This window comes from Oculina patagonica, chromosome 4 (genome assembly GCF_052425735.1).
Source record: "Oculina patagonica isolate OP01 chromosome 4, crgOcupat, whole genome shotgun sequence".
Classification (NCBI taxonomy): Eukaryota; Metazoa; Cnidaria; class Anthozoa; order Scleractinia; family Oculinidae; genus Oculina; species Oculina patagonica.
The window spans coordinates 24,232,035-24,259,566 of NC_135761.1; the positions used below are offsets into that span (position 1 = coordinate 24,232,035).

At 39.5% G+C, this 27,532-nt stretch overlaps 2 protein-coding genes and 1 non-coding gene across 3 annotated transcripts; all 3 read right to left on the reverse strand.

The window, feature by feature from the left end:
* Positions 1 to 1,495: 1,495 nt before the first annotated feature.
* LOC144651741 (monocarboxylate transporter 10-like) lies at positions 1,496 to 12,805 on the reverse strand. The gene is made up of 5 exons (XM_078511712.1): positions 12,517 to 12,805; positions 5,494 to 5,740; positions 4,078 to 4,402; positions 2,782 to 3,151; positions 1,496 to 1,888 (listed from the first exon to the last, which is right to left on the reverse strand). The coding sequence occupies exons 1-5, from the start codon at positions 12,680 to 12,682 to the stop codon at positions 1,596 to 1,598; spliced, it is 1,401 nt and encodes a 466-aa protein (XP_078367838.1). The 5' UTR covers positions 12,683 to 12,805; the 3' UTR covers positions 1,496 to 1,595.
* A 6,552-nt stretch (positions 12,806 to 19,357) lies between these two features.
* LOC144649910 (uncharacterized) lies at positions 19,358 to 20,903 on the reverse strand. Its single transcript, XM_078509505.1, has one exon. The coding sequence runs from the start codon at positions 20,491 to 20,493 to the stop codon at positions 19,510 to 19,512; it is 984 nt and encodes a 327-aa protein (XP_078365631.1). The 5' UTR covers positions 20,494 to 20,903; the 3' UTR covers positions 19,358 to 19,509.
* Positions 20,904 to 25,990: 5,087 nt separating this feature from the next.
* Trnas-gcu (transfer RNA serine (anticodon GCU)) lies at positions 25,991 to 26,063 on the reverse strand. Its single transcript has one exon. It is a non-coding gene; the product is annotated as a tRNA-Ser (tRNA).
* Positions 26,064 to 27,532: the final 1,469 nt, after the last annotated feature.

Genomic DNA, 27,532 nt, shown 5'->3' on the forward strand with positions numbered 1-27,532 from the left:
AATCAGGCTTCTCACAGAAATATTTTTTTATTTTTCTTTGCGCGAATCTCGAAATCCAGTCAATCTGTTTAAAGGGACACTGTCACCAGTTTTACTTCAAAACCTCAAAAGCCTAAAGACATATAGAAACTACAAATAGTGGTCCAATTTTGTTAAAAATCGCCATGCAAGCGTACTGAAGCGATAAGCAAGTGATATTATTGTGATGCCATCGGGAACTTTAAATCTCAACTTGAAAAAATTTAGGCTGATTTTTCAAGATTTGTCCTTGTGTACTGGAGAAACACCTAAAAACTATTATGGCTTCCTCCTTCTTTCAACAACAATTTACTTTATATCTTCATCTTGATGTACTAGGTGCATTTCATGTACGAGAAAACCTATTTGCCAATTTTAGTACTAGCCTGCGAATACAGCCGCCTCTCATTCGCGTCCCGCAACGAAGAGCGAAACGCGTTTCGCTCTTCGTTGCGGGACGCGAATGAAAGGCGGCTGTATTCGCAGGCTATTTTAGTACTTTTTATTAAAACGCATTAAAATCCCCTTGACAGAGTCCCTTTAACGGCGTTAGAGCTATCTTCAGCTGTATATTATAAGTCAGTGTCTTTAATAAATATACTGAGTTTCCTGAAACTGGCCGAAGATGGAGAATGCAAGATTGTGACACTGAAACAAGAATTTAAACATCAGTTTCTCTCGCCCCTGCCAAGGCTTGTTTCCAGTCTCTTTGGGGCGTGTTTACTTGAGACGATTGTTACTTAGAAGAGATGATCTTTTGATGACAAATGTCTTGACTACAGAGTTTCAGATATTTATTGCAAAATGGCTCCTTCTCTTCCGTTAAATTGATTTTTGCGCTACGGTGCTAAATTTCTCTAACTTTGCTAGAGCCTGGAAAGGAGACCATGTTCAAGTACGGGTATATTGGCCTGTTTTAGCTAGCACCAATTTTACACCAAAAACTGATCAGGTTTTTTTTCGATTAGCTCTGTCAGAATGCAGTCAATATTCAAAATGAACAGTCCTGTAGAAAGATCTATTGAACCTCTATTAGTTGCACATCACAACAACCTGCTGACGTGTAAATTGGTGACGTCGCAAGTGGTTTAATGGTCATTCCTCCAAATCCTGGAATAATCCGGGCTTTGCATAATAAGGGTTAATTTGCTTATTTAGAATCGCACGAATCTCGAAATCCAGTCAGTTTGTTTATCGGTGTTGGAGCTATCTTCAGCTGAATATGTAAACACTGTTCAACTGCGAACAGAAATATAAAAAACTCGGCGTCTCAGCGTCTACAGTTTATTTTTTTTTTTAAAATGCGCAGAATATAATCACGTTGTTGATCTGCAGTTGTTTTTTTACCAAGCTTTAAATACCCCCCCCCCCCCAAACAATCTGTTTTCTTGTTGTCATATTGTGATTCGCTTTAAAAACTCCTAACCAATAAACAGAGAAACATCGATATGTTTGGACATCTCTTATCAACGATCGTTTTATTTTTCAAAAAGAAACCAGTACCAGATTTTTCAATAAATATAGTTTCCTGAAACCGGAAAAAGATGGAGAATGCAAGATTTTTACAATACAAGAACTCAAACATCAGTTTCTCTAGCCCCTGCCAAGACTTGTGTCCAGTCTCTTTGGGACGTGTCCACTTGCGATGATTGTAACTGGGTTTGGAAACAAGCGTCTTGATTACAGAGTTTCGGGTATTTATTGCAAAATGTCTCCTCTAATATTGCTTTCTTTTCGTGTAAAGGTTCTTCACTAAATGCAGTTTCTTGGAACACGGGAACAAGATGGAGAATGCAAGAGGCCAAGGCGCACAATCCTCCAGAGACAAGGAAAGCCAGTGGATACGAATGAGAGATATCGTAAATCCAACCTGTGGGAGATTAAAAGCTGGTATTACACCGTAAATTTTTTCATTGGTCATAATTTTAAGAAATATCTTAATGGTTAAACGTGAATGAGAGTCGGCATGGATTGAGGGATGAGTGTTTGGACGAGAGTTTTCTGCAACTCGTGCGGTGAAAAGAGAGGGTTAAATTTTGAATGATTTTTTGAAATTTTTGGTGAATTTTTTGAATTTTTTTTTTCTTAAGAGTGGGAAGTAAGTAAGGCCTTTTTTTCATATGACAGATGACATCATCTGCTTGTTGAACGACCGCGATAAGTGAACGTTGGCGTCAAATCTTAAACATTTGAGCAGGTTCACGTTTAATAAGAACGCCGCACGGAAGTCGATAAGAACTCATAAGAATGGCGGCCTAATGAAAGACTAAACCGAGAGTATGAACGCAGGCTTACCATACTATGTTTGTGTGGTCACAGCTTGCCAATATAATAATTCAAATTATTTTTCACTTATTGCTATTGCAAATAAGTTTAAAAGCTTCCTAAATCGACTTTATACGGCTTCGTATTTGTAATAAAGTACAGAAGAAATATTTTCACGTCGATTAAGGTTTTTTTAATGCCGGTTTAGGAAGCTTCAAATTGTTTACAAAAGCTATAAGCCGGAAGAAATTCTGACAATGACATTGGCAAGCAGTGACTACACAAACATTATGGTAAGCCTGTGGCTTGAATTGACCCCAACTTTTGTTTTCGTTTTAACTCAGCCTATTGAGAATATAGTGGCAGGGATAATACATAGATACCGGCAAGGGATAAATTCTCAAGGAGTTGTATACATGTCTCGTAGTCAATGTTCTAATATTTCAGTCAAATGGAAAAAAACCTTGATGACTTTTAGGGAAGTTCTTGAATACTCACCAGCTAAGGGAGGGCCAATGATGTATGCAAATCCCAGAATTCCAAACAAAAGTCCAACTCCCTCAGACGCTCTGTTCTTACCCAGGAGCTCCTCTGCTAAAACAGGCCTTAATGGCATGACGAGACCTGTAGCTATCCCATGAGCCACCATCAGCGCAGCGAACGAGGCGAACGTTCTTGCTGTTGCGATAAATGTTTGTGACACAGCATAAAGGAGGAAGCCCACTTGGTAGAACTCCAGACGGCTAGAAGAAAAATATTCCACGATTTTTCCCAGAAGAAGGACTGCTATTACGGAGCTGGGTGCTTCAATACTGAGAAGTAAAGCGGATTTCTCCTCAGGAATTCCCATTTCTTTAGCAAAAGAAGGCTGAAAAGTCAAGTACATTGCGACAGAGGAAATAAAAGACATTTCTGGTTGCATTTGTACATAAAAGCAACAACCAATATAATCCGCTTCTTATTAGGAGCGTTGCTCCGATAAAAGGGTTGTCTCCCCCCCCCTGGGTTAGGGGGGGGTGGAGGTTGGGTATTAAGTCGGAAAAAAATTTAAAATGTATGCGGAAGGCTCCAACCAGAGGTCTAATCTTGACCCTTTGATATGCAGAAAAGGTACCCTTTCGTATACCGTCGAAACGAAAATGGTACTCCTTTTACATACCTACAGAATTTTCCCTTGAATAACCCTTAAAAAAATAAATGAATCGACAGTTCGGTGGGTCAATTCGAGATATTTTAAAAGTCCCTTTTAAATGCCTAAATAAAATGCCAGTTTTCCCTACCCTTTTGTATACTACTTCAACTCGTGAGATCTATACCCTTTGTTATTAAAAAACTAGCAATGATGTATTGCAATTCCTGAGTTTTGATCGGTTAACAGGCAATGGTATATGAGCTCATATACCATTGACCACAAAAATGGTAGCCGATACGCTTCAAAGAAAATAGCTTGGGAGCTCAAATATTGCAATTCTTTGGGCGTTTTTTATAAAACAATTATCCCACTCACTCTTGTTGAATATGAGATCGTTATAGCCAACTCGGCGCTACGCACCTCGTTGGCTATCTACAATCTCATATCCAACGCGCGCTTGTGGAATAATTGTTAAATACACATCCCGGGATACATGTATATGTAGTCTATAAAGGCACCCCTTTTGGGCGGAGCTTCCCGGTATAGTCACTATAGGAAGTACACCTCGGAACATTATCCGGTTAATCGATCCAAGAAACCCAATGGTGTTTATACTTAGCTCTGGTTTCCGAATGGGTAAAATGTAATATGTTTTAGCTTACCACATGCGCGTACGTAGCAGAAAATGCTACAGATAAAACGCTAGTTGCGATGACGAAAGTCGTGTAAGGTTTGTGTTTCAAGACAGAAAAATCAAACAAAGGACTCCTCTTCTTTGTAGTGTCAGACATCTCTTGTTTCTCCTCTGTGTATGCTGAGGGCTTATACAAAAACGCCACAAGGAAGCTGACACTAAATATTGCTGCCAAAAGAAGAAAGGTCCGCGAGAGTCCTACAGAAGCTAGTACACGTTGTAAACAAGGACCTGTTACCAGGCAACCTGCGGCGCCAGAGATTAACGCCAAATAATTGACCAAGACAAGTCTCCTAGAACCAGAAATAAAAACCAACATTTAGTGATGAAGAATTGTAACCTTTTTATTCAGCCGTAGCCATTCCTTTTATCCTGAAATTTAACCGTCTCCTCCGGTCGCTAACTTGCAAAGCACCAGAAGTAAGGCTATCCTTCTTTGAGCCTGCCACGAAAACTAAAGAGCACAAGGTTGGGGCACGGCGAACAAGGCAGTTAAATGTGCCCAGCGCGCGAGTGCGTGGAGAACTAGCATATTTGCGTGCGTCCAGTAAAAGCGGAAACTGTTTTTGTATTCCTTCCTGTAGCCATAACAGATTATGGCTCCTGATTTCTTCTCATTACTTTTGTTTCTTCAAGTTCCTTCGCTCCTGTTGCGGTTAGCGAAAAATTCATTTTAGTGGTCGACCCTCGTGATCAGTAAGTTTGCATTATTATATCGTTTTCAGGGCGTGCGTAGTAGCTTAGTTATTTTACAGCTCATTTTCGAGAAAGGTTGTCGAAAAAAACAAAAACAAAAGTGCACGCGACAAGACCGAAAGGTTGTCTGGGTATTCACTGGAATTTTGCATATTGGCCTAAACGGGTTGAAAAGTAAACTTTCATATGAAAAATTGGGAAATTGGTATAAGCTAGAGGAATTGTACAAGTTTGTATTTTTGCGCGTGAAGAATTTGTTTTTCCTCTTCTCTGGAGGCCTTTTTCTGTAGCTTTGCTTTAACTGTCGCACGTTTTGAAAATTCTTCAAAATTCAGCGTGGCTAAGAGTACCTTGTTTCCACATGTCTGAAGTGAAGGAAAACGTGCAAATTCGCGTTTGTCATGTCGTTATATCTCATTTGTATTTAGCACGTAGCTCTTTACTTCTACTCATACTATCTTTCAGTCTTGTCGCGTGCACTTGGCCGCGCTTCTCTCCGACCTTTCTCAAAAAGCTGTATAAAGAAAGATAAACTCAGTAGTGAACGACTATTTACTTAATGACCGACTAAATATTAGGCAAACTCGCAATCTGATTGGCTACGCATGAGAGCGCGCGCTCACACCTTGTTAGCCTTTACGAAGAGTGATTTGTTTCGCGCGTGGATGACGAAGATTACTATACTTACCTATCGAACCAGAGTGAATAGACTCTGAATGTTGTTACATAGCACAAACCACAGCCAATCCCTGCAGTAACGCCATACGTGACACAAAGCCAGTCTATGCTTCTGGTTAATGACGATAATACAAGTCCTGCCACGCAAAAGAGGCCGCCAATGATTCCAGTTAGTCTGCAGCCCAGGCGACGGCAGAGTGTAGTGACCAGCGGACTCGCCAAGAAACAAGTACCAACATTGATGGAGCCAACCCATGCTAAAGTAACGAGGAACAGGGAGTTAGAGCGGTTTTCACTTGAGTGACGAAAGTTATTTTCGTTTGCTTTGGTTTTGCATTACTACGCTTAGTGATTGGCTCAAAAAACTCGCGCCACTTTCGAAGCCAATCAAAAGTAAAACCAAAACCAATCGTGGCTCGCTCACGCACGTTTTACCGCGCTTCGTGCCGGTTACATGTATTTGCTTCGAGTTTTGATTGGTTTACTGGATTGTCCGTGTCCTTTGTGATTGGCCAGAGTGATTACCTTAGTTTTGGTTTTACGACACTCAATTTAAAACTGCTCTACTAAAATACTGGTTACAGTTAAATAAAATAACCAAAACTGATTTCGTGCTTGCTGCGTTTTCAATTCGCTTGATTTCTCTTTGACCTTTAAAAGGTACTGGCGCCTTGTGTTGATTCTGGTTTAGTAGAGGGGGGGGGGGGGGGGTGGAAGATGGGGGCGCTCCAAGTACAGTGGAACCTCGATATTACGAAGGGGCAAGGGACTGGCAAGCTATGTTCACGATAAAGAGGTTTCGTTATATCATATATTATGTAGAAGTTCGTTAAATCGAGTTTCCACTGTATTGGAAAAAATCCTTCCTGTGACGTGTCGCTGTGATATTGCAGTTTTTTTATTATATTTGTGCAAAATTAACGGAGGAAAATGACTGAGGGAGTCCTCTTTCCCAACAAAAACAATTTTAGCCGCCATTTTACGCCAAATGGTTTATAAAAAATTCCTATTGCCATGAATTGAACTCGAGTGTTCTAAAAATGGCACAAAACTACATTGAGTGATGAAGTTTAATACGGTCTCCATCCCGACCCCAATGCAGCATGTTTACCGCAAACGAAATTATATGTCGCCTTTCGTCTCCGCGTATCAAGGCCTACCCAAGCGAAGTCACAGGTATTTTCCATAAAATTTTTTATAACTAACTTTATGTGTTGTATGTAGAGTTTCTTGCATGTGCGTTTTGACTTGTTTTTCGGTAAGTAGCTTTGATCGGTAGATTTCCTTTAAATATCCGTATTAAGAGGCAGTCGCCATAATTCCGGTCTGCCGATTTTCGGATCAGTAACACAATTGCCTTCAAACTTTGCCCACGAGTCTATCTTAATTCAAACGCAAATGAAATCACCCTATTTTGCAAATATCGCAAAATAATTTTTTATGAATTTTTCGATTGGACCGCGACTGGCCTTTAGCAATGGCGACAAGTGAAAAATAGGAAATGTCGATCACGCTCAAAATTATAAATTATTAGGAATTGTTATACCTTTCCTGGATAAATTGGACCTTTATTTGTACAAAGCACACAATTCGGTTCGTCTAAAAAAACTTACAATACGAAATTTTTTTGTTTGCAGCCTACTTCGCCATAAACGCCAACAGCTCAAAAATGCACTTTTCACGGCCAGCGCAGTCCATACTTCCGCGTATTTATCCATACAACAAAAAGAAGTCAAAGAGCATAGAAATGTAAAAATATTTGTGTTTAGGAATTTTAGCGCAGCCATGCAGCAACTTTGCTGTTGTTGCGAGCATTATTACAGACACAAGAAAGTCGCTCACGGAAACGAATTAGCATGAATAACACAATATTTCGCAACGTCCTAGCTTTAACAAAACTTTGAAATAACAGCGACAGAACAAACATCATTTAAGACCCGAAAACCTCACCAGCTAGTCAAAAATATATATATACTGTCGCCTACCTGCAAGACAACCGCACAAGGTCAAGTCCGCCATTAATTAGATTTCGCATTCCTTCTAGTTTTCGTCGAGCATAGTATCGCAGAAAGTTGAACCAGCCCATAAAACACGCACAAACATTCCGAATATGAACAAATGAAGGAGTACACGTACCGAACACAAGACGGCATTTCCAATTAAAACCACGTGCCCCAGAGTTTCACGCTCGATAGTACATGATAAGCATAGTTTTAGCTCCGTCCGTTTTTTTCTTCACTCAAATACAAAAAACTACTAGTAAAATATATTTCTTATTGTAAAAATAGTAAGATAAGATAAGGGAGACAGGAAGAAAAAAGCAGAAACAAGAAGGTCTCTTAGTTCCTGCCCCCTGGTGGGGGAAGGGCCGGAAGAAAAAAGAAGAAACAAAAAGAGGCCTATAAAAACCCGCCGCCATCCAGCACAGTCCTACTTTATCTTTTTTTGAGTTTTCACATTTTCTAACAAAATGGAGGAGTTGTGCTTTCTGTCATACACTTCGAAGTACAAAGGTAGTTTGTATTCAAGGGGATACCGAGCCCGTTCGCTGGAGATGTAATGATTCCGTAGTCAGGCCCGTAGCTGTTTTTGCCCGGGTAGGTTCGTTTTCTCTTAAAGCGGACCAAAAGTTAGATGATTCTATTTTTTCTCTTTTCACTTTAGCAGTGCACAAAAATGCTATCAGGGGCGTTCAAAGCCAGCTTGAAGAGCTGAGACTAAAGGGCGCGCGGAAGGGAGAGTAGGGATGGAAAGACCTGGTTACTGGCCCGTAAGGGCCGCCGTTTCAGGATCAAAGGGGGTACAGGGATTTTTTTCTTTAGGGTTTTCTTTTTTGGAAGCACAAAATCTAAGATTTCACAACAGAGGATTCACTTAGTATTTTCACTCATTCCTATATAAACGAGCTTTTCATTAACGCCACATAACATTGTACGTGTTTGCATTGGTCCGGAGCCAGTTTTCACTTGCGCGATGAGCCTTGATCTCACGCGAAAGGGTAGAGATATGTGATCCGTTGCCACTAGATATTGCCTTTCATTTTAACTTGAATAAAGCTCCAGCCTGAACTGAAAAAATACGATGCTGAACAATTTGTATGCCCTAGAGTACTAGCCTATATGCTGGCCAAGCCATTACCACCGATACGTATCAGAGTTAATTGTCTACGGGGTGTAAGTGAGCTAAACAGCCTACTTTCATTCGCGTCAAGGTGCACAGGGGTATATAGTGGATGCATAGAAGAGCAAGGTTAGACAAGCGACTTTCCCCATCGATGCTCGCATCAGTTGCTACAGCAGCAGAGTCGAGTTTAAAAATGAGATGCAACTAGAATAATTTTTTAACGTTGCTTAAGCCTACCCTTCCGACTCAGATTTTGAAATTTGTTAAACGGGCTGTAATATAATATATTCAAATCAGTGGAAAATAGAGATGCAGTTTGTCACGATCTGCTTGTTCTAGTTGAAAACTGAAAAAGAGGGGAATACAGGTGAAAGGTTTACTAGTTTATTATGTTATTTGAAAATAAATTCACTCCTGAATACAAATAACGTCATATTCTACGGGCTGATAGTTACCATACTGAGATTTTATTTTTTTATCTAAGTGGAACATGTAATAGCATCTAAGCTAAGCATTTTCCCTTTTAAATAAATATGTTTGTATTTTGGAGAAAGTGGACTCCGGGATCCGTCACCGACCCCGGGGCAGTAGCTGGGGCCAGCCTAACAGCCCTAGGGAGCCCTGGGTCAGCTGTTGAATTGCAATCCGGCTGGGGGGGGGGGGGTGGCTAAAGTCAGGTTTTTGGTTTTTTCTGCAAAGATTTGCTTGGAAATGTGGTCAGGACTGCTCCTGGCTTTTGTTTTTGGAGGGCTGGCTCAGAAGCCTTGAGACCTCTGAGAGCTCAGCTGTGACCGGGCATGGGAAGGCTTCCTAGCAGTGCCCCTGGGCTCTCTGAAATCCACAGGGGGAAGGGAGGGGAGGGCTAAGAGAGTTGTGGCCCCAGGCAGTTCCTGGGGCCTTGTTTTCTTAAATCAGGACAGATATTGTATTGTATTTGACGCGGGAAATTTGACGGAACACGAACTTTTTTGGCCAGAGCCGGGTTTTTGAATTGCCTCCTTCAAAGGCAAGTAAAATGTTTATATGTCCTAAGCATCGTCATCACTTGGGGAATATGGAAAAGGAGGCCATGCCAGTATCCAACCCACCGCGGTTGTAAGAAAGCCATCAAAAGAGAGATGTTATAAATGTTCGGATGCCAAAGGAGATTATAAACTCCATGGAGTGGTTGTCCCGATTTGATCAGGTTGGTAAACCTTGTTCACATTACATTCATATAAACGTGACAGAGATTTTGTTTTTTGCCTCTGTACTCGCTCGCCTCGCGTAAAAAAGAGACATTATACAGAACACTCAGTTTCAGTATTTTCTTGTTAAGGAACAATGTGTGCCACACAGTAAACACACCACATATCAAATAAACATTTTTAACCATTTCTGATGTAAATAGAGCTTAAACAACTGCAATTTACAGTGAAGTTTCCCTTCATGCGCGAGCGACCTAAACCCCCCCCCCCCCCCAACACACACACGTGCACACACAACCGGAAGTGGTCGAAATCAGAAAATCAAAACAACCTACGTAGAAACTCTACGTTATCACCTGCTCAATATAAACTCACCAAAATGTGCACACGAGAAGCACAACATAGGCTCCGGAAGCGTGAAACAATATTTAAAATTTTTAAATATTATTTTTCAGTTGGCACACGTGTTAATTAGATTGCGTGACACAACTTTCAAATCAACGTTCGCGTTCAACCGATGTATTGTGTTCGGTTATTTCTTCGGTTGTGCTGCCCGCTACTTTCCTTCATTTGTTCATATTATCGGAATATATGTTTGTGCAAAGTTTTTATGGGCAATGTTTCAATTCGAAACTTTCAGCGAATACTATGCTCGACGAAAACTAGAAAGGAATGCGAAATCTAATTACATGGCGGACTTGACCTTGTGCGGTTGTCTTGCAGGTAGGCGACAGTATATATATTTTTGACTAGCTGGTGAGGTTTTCCCGGGGGGGGGGGTACTCAAAAAAGTTTTGTCGGGGAGGCTCCGCCCCGAGCTCTTACCCCTTACCCTTTTATATACCATTTTGCCAGAAATTGTACCCCTTTCGTATACCTTTTATGAAAAAAGGTACCCCTTTCATATACCTGAAAGTATGGTATAGGCTTAAAACATGACGTTTTCTTGTCATTTTCATTAGCGCTTAATAAATTGAAATAATACAGCCATAAATTGCATCTGTTCAAAATATTTTAATTAAAGGCCCTTTCGAAAACCTAAATGACCGATTTCCATACCCTTTCGTATACCTAAACTTTTGAAATTCCTACCCTTTTATATACCTGAAGACTGAAAAAGGTACCCCTTTCGGGCGGAGCCTCCCCGTATAGGCCATTATAGGGAGTACCCCCCCGGGGAGGTTTTCGGGTCTTAAATGATTTTTGTTGTGTCAGCTTTATTTCAAAGTTTTGTTAAGCTGGGACGTTTGCGAAATATGTTTATTATAATGTTTCACGTGACGACTTTCTTGTGTCAATGTAAATAAACATGCTCGCAACAACAGCAAAGTTGCTGCCTGGCTGCGCTAAAAATTCGCTTAAACCACAACATATTTTTACATTTCTATGCTCTTTGACTTCTTTTTAGTTGGTATGGATATAAATATTACGCGGAAGTAGTTGGACTTTTGCGCAATGGCCCGTTGAAAATGTGCATTTTTGAGCTGTTGGCGTTTATGGCGAAGTAGGCTGCAAACAAAAAATTATTTCGTATTGTAAGTTTCTTTTAAACGAACCGAAATTTGTGCTTTGTACAAATAAAGGTCCAATTTAATCCAGGAAAAGTAAAACAATGCCTAATATTTTATAATTTTGACGCGGTGAACTCGACAATTTTCCTATTTTTCACTTGTCGCCATTGCTAAAAATAGGCCAGTCGCGGTCCAATCGAAAAAAATTCATAAAAAAATTATTTTGCGATATTTGCAAAAACTAGGGTGATTTCATTTGCGTTTGAATTAAGATAGACTCGTGGGCAAAGTTTGAAGGCAATTGTGTTACTGATCCGAAAATCGGCAGACCGGAATTATGGCGACTGCCTCTTAATTGTTAAAACTGAAGGCTAATCCGTCAACACGTTCATACATTAATTTGCAGTCTGTGTCCCGGCTATTGCTTGATTTTGGATTAATAGCCGTTTTTTCCCAACATACCCGAAAGTTCCGTAAGTGACGACCATCAGTCCCTTGCGGATTTTATACTGAATAGGCCTTTTTTCTGGCTTCGGCTATGTTCGAAGGATCTCGAGTTCTCCTTTCGTGAGGTTTTATTTTGGGATAGGTATTAAAATGGGGCGTGTGCCTTTTATTAGCCGTTCGGTCTTGCTATAATCAAACTGACCTAATAATGTCAAATCGAGAAACATACACGCAAACGGCACATTTTTTAAAAAAAAATCTTTTTACGGTTTCACGTTATGTTAATTATATATAAGGGTTTGAGATTTCTGCCTCTGTAACAAGAGGACAATCCAGATATCACATCTTGCTAGAGGAAGCCTTTTTTGTCGCATTTGCTGCTTTTAGTTATAACTGAATACATATCACAAGCTTTGCGTGACTCATTGTCACTGACAGATTCCGGCGAGTATTATACAGCTTCAAATGGCTCGGAAATATTTTCTGAGAAGCGAATTTGAACGACTATATACGAGAGCAAAGCGGTTTTTAAATTGTACCTTTCACAATGACGACACACGAGGTTTCAGATTTTGTATACCCTAGTCAAGCCGGAAGGCCCTCGGCTAAAAACCGGCTTGTACTTGTTGTAATGGTTCAGTTATTAGTCAAGGCAGACGAGCGTATCGCTTTTGAGCCTACTCGACTGTCGAGGTTTATTTTTAAAAACGTAATTATATTTTCAAATCAACGATTTGAAAACAAAGAAACTCAATTTCTCAGTACCTGATTTCGCTTTTCCGCCATCGCTAAGCTCCTTCAAAATGTAGATATACAGTATGCCAAAGTTGTTCTGCAGTCCTTGTACAAGAAACTGAACCGTACAGGCGGCAAAACATACAACCCAGCCGTACCCACCATCTGGAACAACCGAGTGCTTTGGATGGTCCATATAAACACGGGCTTAAAACCTCTCCTCGCAGTCAATCAGTTTGTCTTTTGATTGTACCATGAATTAATCTTGTCAGAACCCGTAAAATCTTAACTCTTCAGATACATGTGTTCGAACAAAGCATCACGTTGGATCTGATTTTCGTCTGATCAAATTGTATCATCATGATAGCGATGAAAGAAGCCTGAACCGAAACTTCATCTTTTAAGAACCGCCCCTCGTCAGGGGTTAGGCTAGGCCAGGACTGACTGAAGACATGAGACGACCGAAATTTGATCTACTTTCAATTTTTATATACTAGGGATCCTTTACGGACACTTTTCGGTTACTATACGTATCTGTGCACCGTACACAATTTGAAGTTTCGGAGCGATGAGTCTGTTAGTTTCAGGCCCTCTCACCCCCCGGGCATTTGCAGGGCTTTTTTTTCATTTTTCTTTCCCCGGGGAAAGAAAAAAAAGAAAGAATTTTGCTAAAATAGATCAGCCCAGGGGTTTGAGCATGGTAAAAAAAAAAAACGATTTTCTTTCTTATTCTAAAAGTAATACATGTTCCGTCGCTATGTCAAAAAGCAATTATTACAGTTTTTCAATAAAAAATCCATTTATTTGTGAAAAATTATTGCTCAAATCATAAACAATTTAAATAAAATTTGATCTTGTCCCTTGGGTCGCGCCGCATTTGCATTTTTCCAGAAGACCCACCCTGTGGTTTTGTATGTATAAGTTGACCCTATGGCAAAGTGGGGCATTTGCAACATTTAAAAATAGACAAATGCCCGGGGGAGATGAGAAAGCTTGACATTGCGGAACCGTTACGAGTTTTTACCATTTACCAAAAAATTCCGGAAATTTCGGCTGGGATGTAAATGGTAAAGCTATTTTGTAATATACGAAACGGAAAATTTGCTTACCATTTGCTTTTATATACCTGCCCAGTTGCAACCCGTATATGCGGCAACTCAGCTCTGTGCCGAGTTTATTCTGGTAAATGGAACACGCCAAATCTAATTTGGAATTTCCATTAGATGTTTTTGCTTACCATTTGGCCAAACCGAGAACAAACCCATTTCCCCGTGCAAATGGTATAAACAACCACGGCCTCCACCCCGAACATGTTTACTCTAAACGAAAATCACGTTGTCCTCTGGATCCGTCTCGTAGGAAGGCCTGTCCGGCCAAACGGAGTCACAGGTATTTCTTTTATTAAATATCATATCCAACCTGATGTATTATTTATTAGAGTCAGTAGAGTTTCTTGTGCATTTTGACTTTTTTTTTTCATCCGTAGCCTTGATCGGTAGATTAATATTAATTGATTTAAAAACTGAAGGCTTATCCGTCAGCACGTTCAAAATTTTGCAGCCTGTATGTTCTCGCGTGATTTTAGCTTAGCGCGTTTTTTTTTTTCTTGATATACCCGAAGGTTCCGAAAGCAATGACTCTCGGTCACCATGATCACGAGAGGATTTTAAAATAGGCATTTCATGACGCTACTTTTGCGAGGTCTATTCGTTCCCGTTGGGATAGCTTAATCGTTTATTGGCTGTAATCATAGCTTATCCTGTAAAATAGAAAAACGCATACACAACGGGCACATATATACTGAAAATAAATTTTTCGCTTTAGGTATCTGTTTAGGTCAGTTACAGTGCAACTACTCCAACCAAGGCCACCCAAGCAAATTCTTTACAACTTTCCAAGGTCATTAATTTATTGCTTCTGGAATGTAGTGTGAAGCTTGCTTAGATTGATAATTTGTCACAAATCTATATTTAACGATCGAGGTTTTCATTCAGTTTATCAATTTGCACAAAATTTTCTCTGGTGGCATTCAGGTGGCACACTGTTAAAGGGCAACCCAGATTTCAAATAGTGTTTTCAAGACTAACATTATAAAAGGGAAAACGTATTCTCGTTTTGCTGTTTTTACAAGCATCGCTTGCCTTACTGCATGTCACTGACAGGCTTAACAGTAATACAACTTCAAATGGCTCAGAGAACATTAAAAAATCTAGAAGTGAACCTGAAACACAATATTCGAGAGCAAAGGTAATATCACTTCCCTCGGTGACTCACATATACTCTGTTTGAGGTAAAACCTGATAATCGCGCGATATCGGTTTGGTAAGAGATGTCCAACTTATTACACTTGAGACTATGAGTTAGAGTTTCGATTCTCAAAAACAAAACGTAATCACATACATGTATGAAGAAAGTAACGAGATGCATTTAATTTAGTACCTGATTTCGCTTTTCCGCCATCGCTAAGCTCCTTCAAAATGTAGATATACAGTATACCAAAGTTGTTCTGTATCCCACTAACAAGAAACTGAACCATGCATGCGGCAAAACATACTACCCAGCCGTACCCACCATCTGCAACAACCGTGTGCTTTGAATGGTCCATATGTACACGGTAGCTCAGTTTTGACTGTATTTATGAATGGTTCTTGTCATTACTTCTTGTTGGAACAAAATATAAAAATATGTGACCAAAGGTCACCACCACATGTAACATCCCGCCTTTGATGGGAATTATATTCCTTCATTTGCCCCAGCAAGATGTCTAGACATTCAAACTTCTCGTGGCCGTAACGATGTGAGTCGGGGTGTAGGCGCATCATTTTGGGAAAATTTAATTGAATGTAACTAAGGGCCTGTTTACATGATTCCGCAATGACTTTTATTCCGGATAGAGTTGAATCCACCCCCTTATATTTCTCTGTATCTGTATACATGGTACTGAGACGAATGTCAAGTCATTCCGGAATGAGTTCATCTCGGTTTTTCATTTCGGAATGAAATTTTCGTTTTGGCAAAACGAATTTCGTTCCGAGATGAAACTGCATCTCATGAAACCGCACACGGAGGCCACAGTTTGAACTCAGAGCGAACATTCCCTGTATAGCACAAAGATGCAACCCTACGGGTCCTATGGTCAAATTGCTCGTTAAAATTGCAAATGTGGCCATTAATGGACACAATAACATGTTTGAGCGAAACCTCCGCCATCTTTGTTTTTGATCTCGCCATGTGAAAACGTCTTAGGTTGAGCCGGTTGGCTCTGTCATTTGAATGCAGACGTACTTCATTCCGGAACGAGTTTCGTTCCGAAATGAAAGTCATTCCGGGATCATGTAAACAGGCCCAAAATACAATGCAACTTAAAAAAAAATTAAAGTTGGTTTAAAACTGACTTAAAACTGTGTCTCAGAGTGTTTAAAATGCACCACATGACATTGAAGCCTGTCTAGATTTTCAAAATTTCCGGGAAAGATCATCCGAGCAATGAGCCTGGGGCCCAATTTAAAGGTGATTTCCAGTCCGTGCAGCGCAAACTCGCGATTGTCATTTCTGCTTTGAATTAGTGAGTTGTTACGTTACAATTCAGTAATAGCGTACATGAAGTTCCCCATTACGGGTGGTTTTGTTCAGGATTGCTCGATGAGCTGAAACGTCGGTTTGGAATAACATGGATATTCTACTCGTTATTTTTGTTTTGCAAGGACATCTGACGTTAATAATAAAGAAAAAGATTTGTTATGGTTGTCCCGGAATTTTTACTTGTTTGGGTAGTAAACATTCCTTTGTGCGAGACTCATATAAACAATGCGGCCGAGATTGCGCAGTACGGACTGGAAATCATCTTTTAGAGATATACCCGTTTACAGTTATAACTTCATTCCTACAAGCTCCGTAGCTTGCTGAGTATCAAGGCCTTACTCGCGTACGAAGAAATTGAGGCAGGAGAAATCTTTAAGGTTTTCAGATGCATAAGTTGTTTCGGGTCACCATATGTGGTTGTAAGACTGCCAGACAGTCTTAATTTCCCATATTGTAGCGAGAAACAAGTGTGGAAGACGCCAAGAACAAAAAGGTTAATGGATAAGCAATGGATTAACAATGGGAATAGAGCTTTCAAATTAGTGCAGGTCACTAAATATAAAATGTGAACGCGTCTGTTATTGGTTCATATGCTCGCTCGTTGATGATCAGTCAGCTCACGCAGTTGCTAATACATGTACAGTCAACTCTTGTTATAGCAGACAAGCACGGGACGTTGTTTAGTGTCCGTAATAGCGCGAGGCCGTAATATAAATTATAGCGGCGTGTGAGGCTATGTATATGGGAGATCAACTTTCCAAAGCCCGCGATCCCTTAGGACAGCACCAACTGAATCGGGCGCTTGGTCACCGTTGACCGAAAACGTGCGGGCCCTGGAGTTACTACCAGTAATGGTGAAAACGACGAAATCCAGCTCGATTGGCTTGGATTCAACCTTGATTTTGAAATACTTTTGATACCTCTGAGTGAATCCACGTGGCTGAACGCGAATTACACACGGCGTTCTAATTTTGATCAGGATTGAAATTAAAAGATTACGATCCATAATTACAGACTAGTAAAGAGTTGCCGTGGGTTTCGTTCACTTTTTATTGCTGTTTTAATAATAATGTCACAAATCCCACTTACTTCCGATATAGAACCGCAAAAAACATGTCAACAACGTTTACCGCATGGATTGTTTTCCGTTTTGTTGATTTTTAACGAGGATACCCTGCCTTGTAAACAACAATCTAAAAGTCTTGTTTCAGTTGTTTGTTTTTCAATCTTTTTCTTTCTGAATTAAATCATTTGTACGGTACATGAAATGGAATTCATCTAGAAATGCTTATAGTTGTTTGGTAAAGAAATGTTTCTTAAAGTTGTGTTTGTATTTTTTTTTTCTAGAAGTTGCCGTGAAAAAACCCCCATGACCTTTGTGTTACCGCAGGCCATATTGTGAATTACTTCGGTTGTTGTTATCTATCGATAAATTCAGTCCACTCTGGTCAGATACAAGATATTTGTCTATATTATTTGTATTTCTCACTTTGTCTTTAAATTCAATAACTCTAGCCACAAATATTCTAGAGTAATCTTTGGTTGAAAGCAAAAGTAGATAAAATGACAAAAAACTTCTCGAAAAAAAATTGTAATCGATACGGTCACAAAGTTGTCAGAAGTAAAGGACAAATTTTAATTTGATTTATACACAAGGCTAAAAACTATAAGAAATATTATACGAATCGAACGTTTTCGACTTGTTCTTATCACCAGAGTAAACATTTTTATTTATAGTTTTTAGCCTCGTATATAAACCATTTTTATGTCAAGTTTTAATTTCACTAAAAAAAACTAAAAAGCTTAAGATAAAATACGAATTTGAATATGTGTAGTGCCACAAATTTAAATTTATATTAGTGGGAAAATATTGAATATTGATTTGTATACATACATATTTTTTTGTTTGCAATGGAAGAAAAATAAATGATTCCGTTTAGTTTCAAATGTTCACTGATAACGAAAGTGAAATATTAAGCTTGTTTGGCGGAAATATGTATGATAATTTTTCTACCTTTTTTTTGCCGACGTGCTGTGAAGTTCCGCATGGTGAACTCGTTAGACTGATTAATTGGTTTTAAACAAAATGGAAAACGAAACGGACTTTTTTTTGAAGCGACGACTCAAACTGCAATGTTGAGTGGCTCGCGAAAAGCGTAAAACACAGAAAAGAGCTAATTTAAATGAATGAATTTATGGTTCAGCCTAGTAACAAATAACATGAATGGTAAACTTTTATTTTCCCTAACAACACAGAAACTATTCAAATGGCATGCTGCGACTTTCACTGACTTGTTTGAACCCCTCGATTTCCCACGGCGAAGTAAAATTTCGAGCGCGGTGTGAGGGGCGCCATTTATAAATATCATTTTGTTATGACAGCAGATCGCTAATCTGTCGCAAATTGATGTAAATCTAAAAACACAGTGTAATTAAAAGTCGTCTTATGTATGCGAGGACGTCAGTAGAAAAGCGCCTGATAAACATCTTATTTAATTTAAACTTACTCTACCAATGTGTGCATTTTAGACTGGGTTGGAATATTGCAACGTGAAGTTGATCCTGAGTTGATAAACTTGTGGCAAAATAGTTCAGGAGTTTGAATTTCAAACCCACCATTCATAGCCTTTACTCCTTTATTTTTAAATTGCAAATTCTCTTATCATTTTTAACTCTCTCTAGAATGATCGACAGCTGTTTGTGTCGAAGATTATTAAAAATTAAAGCTATATATAGTAGTTTTGACTTTGGCTTTTTTACAACCAAATTTGCATTATTTATTGTTAGTACCGTATTTGTAGGCGCGTCAGTTTTCTGTTCTCTCGCTTTTGGCTTTAATACAATAAATATTTTTAAGGCTAGAGATCTGTTTCACTCAAATTCGGCGAGCGCAAACACACTGCATAAAACCAACGTATAAAGAGAAAAATAAGCTGGTATATTTCGGAGAATTATCTGTGATCGTATTTGAGCATATTTGTTCAGTGATAGATTTCTTAACGGCAGTTTGCGGTTTTTAATACACTGAAAAACCGGTAAACATTATGGCAGCAAATTTTTTATAGCAGTTCTATTTTTAAACAAATGAAAGCCTGTTCGTGGTGTCAGGAGCTTTGTTTGGTTAAATTTGCATCACTTATTAAATTCTGAATATTCTGTTTCTCATTTTGCGGTTGTTTAGGTTCGCACCGAAGGAACATTTATAACAATTTCCGATTCAAAGCCTTTAGAAAAGGTACTGATGGGGTTTAAATTTCGAAGGCAAACAAACCAATAAACCAGTCGGAAATACCTTTTAAGTTTCAATTATTTATTGAAAAACAAACAATCGTCGACAGTGGATTCACTCGTAGATGGTTACAAAAGAAAACTAAAAAATACTCATTGTTATCATAGTTGTATAATAGTTTTGTTTTATGATGTAGGAAGCATACCACACAATCACCCAAAAAACTTCATCCATTGAACCAAAATGTCCGCATTTGCGGTATATTTGTCCTCTTTTGACTCATCGCTTTCCAGCGCCTGGTCTTCGTTGTTATTGTAATCGTTTGCATCGGATCCATTTGCAACGTGTCCAGTCAAAAACGCTGTTTTCAACTCTGGGAGATTACACTTTTGTTTACCGTCCCTTTTGCTCGGAGGGAACGACCTTGGACGCCGGTCAGAAGTCGGTTGAGTTTGACTCGCTTTTGAGTGTTGCTGCATTGAGCTAAAAGGCACGGGTACTAGAGAGGACTTTCGCCTTCGTACGACCGCTGTTTTACTTCTCTGTTCATTATCGTTTCGCGGTTGTCGTACTTTGATACTGTCAGATAACGTTTTCACTGCTGGGCATGTGACAGACTTTGTTGTCTTTGTTGTCGTTTTGACTTGATGCTCTTGCGAAATTTCGAGTCGATGCATGCTTTCTGTTACATAACGCATTGGGTCGGAATGCCGTCGAGGCCCCCCAAAATCGGGGAAACCACTCTCGCGAACTGAGTACCTTGCTTCCATGCTTTTCACCGAAGGTCTTTTGCCAGAACCATTTTCACTTTCATCGCTGTCACCCGAACGTAGCGATAAGCGATGAATAATATGCTGCGCCGTAATGCCACCTGGTTCCGAATATCTGCGCTTACAAGGGCTCAGCGTATTCGAGGAGCGTTTAATTCTCAAATACGAGCCGTCCCGGTAGATCGCGGGTAATGACATTGTTCGGGGCCGACGGTAAGAGGTTGGTCCATCGATGGCAGTGTTTTCTTCCAACGAACTTGCCGAGATGGACGAACACACATTGTCATCGCCAGCCTCGGAGATTGTTTTCAAATGAGTCGATGGTACAGAGAGCCGTCTATCTGCTAATCGCGGCGGCTGAAAAATGTTTCTTTCATGGCAGTTTAAAGGATATGTAGCTCTTCCTCCGAAAATACTTTCAACCATGATTTAATCCGCCGCATCAACGTGTAACCGTAGTGGGCCGGTTCCTTGATCTGTATATCTATAAATGCCTCAAAAATCTAGCAAATCAGATAGGTTTGACATGTCCAATCTCGACAAAATCTCTAATCCATAGTGTTTCCCTGTGTTAAAATGGGAAAGCCACAAACTCTGTTTTCGAAAACCGCAAGGTGGAAACAAAGTTTTCCGTAGAGGACTGATCACGACGTTCGTAGTTTCACCGCGATCTTTCTCTTGCGGTCGGCTCTCGAATCATTGCATGCTTATAAATATTAACCATGTGGTTAGGCTACACATAAAATTAATAACAACAAGCAAAAGTGCTCTTTTTTTAGCACAGAGCCAGTCAGCCGTGGCTCATATGTCAGAGGTACTTTACTTGTGCGCTATCGTGTCGCTTGCTTAATGATATGTAAACACATTTGCACACATAATGAGGTGGATTTCACTCATTTGAGTCTTCTGGGATGACCCTGTCATTCAGTGGAATTACCGTTTGAAGAATTGGTTCATCAGAGAGAAGAATTTCTTGATTAAAAAAATGCTATTTTTGCGTACACCTCATGCAAAATGTTTACTTATTGGGAAGCCAGGCGATTTACAAGGCATAATAAAGACTAACTGCGCGCGACAGTGTTTTTTACTGCTCAGACTTGTTTCTTTCTGGGGAGACCAAAAATAAATTTAAGAAACACGTATGAACACATCACACATTTTCGCTAGCGCCACGGGTACAATTAGTAACCGATAAAGCGAAAGCGGCTTGAATATAATTTCTTTGTTCAGTTAAGTAACTTATTCTGGCAAAAGGAAGTCTGACAAATCACTATAACCTCATAATGAAAAGCCCTTTGTTACGCTTTTCGCAGAGTCATTTGCACTGCTTTAAGTCGCGAAAAAAATATTGTGCTTAGCCAAAAAGCTAAAAGTCAAATATAATTTTTTGAGCTTAGAGCTAAAACGCCGTCAATAAACCGACAAACCCGGCAACGAAGCCTGTCACTCAGACATTCGGCCGTCAGATTTTTTGATTATTTCTTTTATGATCAATCAAGCTTTAATTTTAATAACTCTCAGTTCTAAAAATATCTTGGCACAAATTAGGTGGACGCGACCAAGCATTTTAATCAAGTATAAATTAGAGCAAGCTTCGAAAACATTGGTGGCTACTTTCAATTTTTTTTCCTTTTTGCCAGATTTTTAATCTTCAAGACTATTATCTCCTGATCAACGCCAAAAATGATTTAAATGAAAACTTCCTTGACGAAACTTCTGTTATAATTGAATCCTAAGTGACCTTGGAGAAGCCCGTTCAATTTAATTAACGAGTGAAAATATTGTGTTTTATAGCAGTATTTAACGAGTCGAAGTTTTCTTGGCTAGCATTGCTTCTAAATGCTGTGCGAGTAAATCGTATAGAGATCAATAAGAGAGTCGATTGACATGCGCAGTTTGTGCCTCACCAATTGAAAAGTTCGGTTTAATACTTGATTCAGTTCTTCTTCTTTCTTTCGCTTCCTGCATTTTTGACAAGTTTGTCAGTGATATTTTGAAATCCGATAGACTGATAGCAATCTCTTTTATTTTTCGTCGAGCAATATCGAGCCGGCGAAGCAATAGCAAGTAAAAAGAGCGTGACCTTAGCCAGTGGAAAATATCGTACCCAAAGTTCTCGCTGGAAGGGATACTCTGGGAACGAGTTTTATCGTTTCATTAAACGATCTCGGAAAGAGTCAGACAGTGACAGGCGAGAGCTCGCATTTATGCATTTTCAAGACTAATTTCAGATTCATTTAGTTATTTTTTGCTTCTTTTTAGTCTTTTTTGTAGGTTAAGGGAGGAAGAAAATATATTAATTTGCCACAAGTAAACTAGAGGATGCACGGAACTTGTGGTACCGAATAAAAAGCTTTGGGATATTTGCTGTTGACTGAAAAAAATAAGACACTAGAGTAAAAAAGTCATCAATATATAAAAGAATGTCTGAGAAACAGTCTCTAATAGCAGTATTATCAAACGGTCTTTCTCCTGGATTGGAAAAGGGGCCCCCTTTGAACGGCCGAGCGCGCGTAAAGTAACTGACTAAGCAGGAACTTTCAAATTCAATAGTAAACTTTATTTAATGAAACTGTGGCTTTTTTTATGATTTACGTAGCCTTATATATATTGATACTGTATCAGATAAAGGTGCAGTGTGACCCTGAGAGATATGAGCCGAGTGGTGTTGTAATAAATGCCGTAGTATTCACTTGATCAGACTATCGTTCCGTTGTTTACTCACATTAGGTCCAGCAGGATAATAAATGTACTGATCTTTGCGGGTGGGTAACGGTTTATTTATTGCTTTTACTTGGTAAGTAATTAATTTGTTATTTCAGGGTTGTATATGCCTAGATTCTCTATACTGGACTCTTGACTCTTCTCTGGACTCTTGATTGAGTAAAAAGGCCTGTTTTCTACAACATTATTGAAATCACAGTTGGTTCCCAATATAAAAAAGTCGATGGCCATGTTGCAAGCTTTTAAAACATCCATTGCTTTGATAATTGATCAGAGAGGTGTACCAGCACTGACGTTCAATCTCATTTGGGCGATTTTATTATCTTTACCACTCAGAATAAGGGGAATGTTGGAACGAGCTTAATACAAAGTGGTAATTATGTCTAAATGAGGAGTTATGTCTGAATTAAAATAATTAACAAAACAAATATACTTTTTTTTTTCGTGTAAAAGCCACTATCTGTCGAGTAATAGTGCCCGGCGACACACGATAATGAACGGCTATGTGATTTTGGCAAACATAGCAAAATATTTACTTGATTCTTTGAAAGCGACGTTCGTAGCCGTTCGTTTACGAAAAGTTCCTTATGGAATCAAACAGATAGTTCACTTTAAACCAACAATAGGCCAGAAAACTGTCAAAACAGTCCAAAATAAAAAAAACTGGTAAAAATGGTAGCCGGCGCTTTCAGCAATTACTCATTTGCAAATGTAGAAGTTGTCTAATTCCTCAAGTAAGAAAATAACCACAAGAGTACATGTATCTTGAAAAACCTTCAGGTAATAACTTCAATTTATTCTCAATTACTCCTCCTGAGATTAAAGCCTGGTTTTCACTAGCGACGCAAGCACAAGCGCAAGCATAACAGCTCTTATTTCACTGTGAAAACGGTCTCGACGCAAGCATAAGCATATGAACAAGGGGGGGGGGGGAAATCCTTTTTTCGTGCTTGCGCGTGCGAAGACGTGTGAAAATGAAACATCGCATAATCACAAGGAAATTTACGACGTCTGGCCGTGTCTGGCCAAATTAAAACATTCGTTCTAGATTTCCCTGCGTCTGTGCAATTGAGCCTTGTAACTAGTAAACATCGTGCCTTATGCTTATGCTTATGTCGACGTTCGTTTTCACCGTGGCACAAACTTAACAAAATTACTAACGCTTGCGCTTCTGCTTGCGTCGCTTGTGAGGTAAAGCTGCAGTCCTTTTAGTTATGGAGAAAGCCTGTGTGTGTGCATATGTGTTGTTGTTGTTGTTGTTGTTGTTGTTGTCATACGATTTCATACTTGACGAACATTTGCACTATCCTCTCGTCGATGACTTTGTTTCGTTAACCAGTCTCAAACACGATCAATTTGTGTTGTAAGATGTTAAATTACTTTACGGGACAGTGTTACGATAAGGCTTTTACGTTTTGTGCAAACTATGCTCGAACTATGAGGGAAAACTCACTGATTATGACAAAATAACCATTGAAAAATTAAACAAAAGGCATAAATTTATGTGAATAATCCCTAATCAATGGTTTTCGATGTGATTTTTTTTCTAAGTATTTACGCTGTCAAAATTGAAAACGTCACCCCGACATTTTCATATAAAGTCTTAGGCCACGTTCTTCTTGCACATGGCCATCCATAACCACACCACTTTTTTTAACAATTTTCATGACTAGCACAGTACGTTTTAGCAAGACTAGGCAACTATAAGTGGATTTCGAATTAATATACCAACACTTTCGTTGGATATTCAAGTAGCACTAAATCACAGTGACACTGCCCCATGAAAACAGCAGTGTAGGTCAAATTACCAGTCTTCCTTTTGTGAGGATATTTTAACCCGTAACATGCTAAGCGCGGATTATTCCGGGATTTGGAGGAATGGCCATTCTGCCACTTATGACGTCACTAATTTACACGTCAGCAGATTTTTGTGAGTTGCATCTTATAGAGCTTGGATAGATCTTTCCACAGGACTATCCATCTTCAATATTGACTGCATTACGACAGAGCTAATCGAAAAAAACACGATCAGTTTTTGGTGTAAAATTGGTGCTAAAACAGGCCAAAATACCCGTACTTGATCATGATCTCCTTTCCAGGGTTTTCCATTGATTCAGATCAAAATTTTTCAGGCCAGTAGAAGGGGTGCACAGAGTAAAAGATAGAGAGAATAAGAAAGCAGAGAAAAACGAAAAGGAAAGGAGCAAGGAAAAAAATCGGAAAGGTTCAGCAAAAGAAAAAAAATTGTACGGTTTTCAGAAATAATTTCAGCATATTAAGGGTTAATAGACGGTTACATAACCACAAATACACAAATAGATTAAAAGTGTTTCTCTATCAAAATTATGGACAAATATATAATATCAATAATATTGTATTGTCCGGTAGTCCCTGACTATAGGAAATATTGTATTTCCGTCCGGATAAAAGTCTGAAAAGTATTCATTACCGGTAGTCTTTTGTGTTTCATGATTCAATACACTAAATCGAACTTTCTATATTTTTGTTGTTAAGGCTTGTTCGCTTACAATACTGAACATTCTAGAACTTTAAAGTAGCTACCAAAAGTACCCCTGCTATAATCTCGTGCTCACTTGTATTCAGTTATTCACGGAATGCCTTCAGAGTTTTATTTTTGTTTTTGGCTGGAACGCCCGACACAGAACTTTCTAGCGTTACCGTTAGTTTAAATGGATTGACTCTGCAATACATAATTTCTGCAATATTACCAGAGCCGTGGCCGCTTTGGACTGAGGCACTTGCCTTAGTCATTTTTTTTTTTTTTTTGGAGGGGGGGGGGGGGGTAAATACCAAGAAAGATAACGTAACCATGGACATTGCCTCAACTTAGAGGAGAAAACAAACCGTGCTAAAAGTTCCGTTTTGTAAGCGTCGAGTCCCTGTGGATCATTCCAATTAGTCCTGGAAGCTTTTAATGATAATAATGATAATGAATTTATATAGCGCATTTTTCATGTTTATATGTTCAAATGCGCTGTACACCAGACCACAACACCGGGAGCTTCGTGCCCTACTCTTTTCGAATAGTGTGTGGGTTCTTTAACGTCCCCTGTTATAAGACTGAAGATGCAGGAGACGGGACCTACGGTTTATCGTCCTTTTCCGAGAAGACTACAATGTCTAACCATTTGCAGATGTAATTACAAAGGCAGCACATTATTTTAAGACCCTGAGTGTTGGTCCGGTCTGGGGTTCGAACCCACGACCTCCCGCACAGCAGTCCGGCGCTCTACCAACTGAGCTAACCAGGCGGCGGTTTGCTTTTCGTAGCAAATTGTCCTCAGATACAATTTGCAGAGGGCTTTACAGCCAAAAAGTTTAGCGTTAAAAGAAAGTTTTGCCATCGCAAACTTTGACATTCTTTACACCCCCAATCTGTGAAAAATAAGCGATTGCGACTGTCTTCCGGGTAAAATGTGTCTCACTTCTATGTCAGAGCCTTATCTCTCACTGGTCAGCGGAACGCTGATACTGAGCGTTACTGTTACTGTTACTGGTTAAGAATTGGACACCGGCGAGCTGACACCTGAAGGCCATTCCTCACCAAAAAGTTGATTGTTTAAAATTTTGCCAAGTCACATCATACACCATGTACTCAATCATTTCAAAGGTTCTGTCTATTAAAGGCGGGCCGTATGTCAAATTCATACACAGCATATCTATCTGGCAATTATCACATCATTTCCTGTTGAGGCCAGTGCGATATTTGCTCGTGACGGCAGGATGTACGTACATTATATCAAGTGAGACAAAACAAACTGATAAAAACTCAATTTAATGATGTGAAGGTGCTTTGTGATGCGCTATTGCCTTTGAGACTTTACTCTCATAGAGCGGTTTTCACTTGAGTGTCGAAAGTAAATTGCGTTTGCTTTGGTTTTGAATTACTACGCTCAGTGATTGGCTTTAAAATCTTGCGCCACTTTCTCAGCCAATCAGAACTAAAACTAAAACCAATCGTGACTCGCTCGCGCACGTTTTCCCGCGCTTCGTGCCGGTTACATGTATTTGCTTCGAGTTTTGATTGGTTCACTGGATTGTCTGTGTCTTTTGTGATTGACCGAAGTAATTACATTGGTTTTGGTTTTACGACACTCAATTGAAAACTGCTCTAATGGCTCTCTCCACCCAGATGTATAAATGGGTACCGGCGAATTTTCTGCTTGGGGGTCCCCGTGCGATGGACAAGCATCCCATCCAGGGTGAGGGGGGGGGGGGTAGCAATACTCCTAGTTGCTTACTGCTACAGAAACTGGGATAAGCTCCGGCTGAATAGGCCACTTGGCTCGGACACAGACTTTATATTTACCTGTACCTTTACCTTTATATTTTCCTTTAGAGGTAGAAACAAGAATAGTTCTGACTGAACGGTTTTATTTATTTACAAGTACAAACCCTTAGCACAACTCTGTAAAAGATCTCTAGTGTAATGACAGACTTTCCGTGTGTACAGTTGTTGCGAGAAATAATATTTATGCATCTTTGCTCCTTCATAATTAAATACTACTTATTCAAAGTACCAGTGTGTCCTGCTTTGGCTAAGCTCTGTTTGTTGGCACAAAACAAAACTGCCCATTTTGGGATCTTTTTTCCACAGGTGTGGCCGTTTATTTTTATAAAAGTAACAGAAATATCACATTACACAAACATAAAAAGTATCAACCTAGCAAAGGTGAGCGGAAAACCGCCACAGCCCTCACAAGGGACGAGTGTAAGAGCA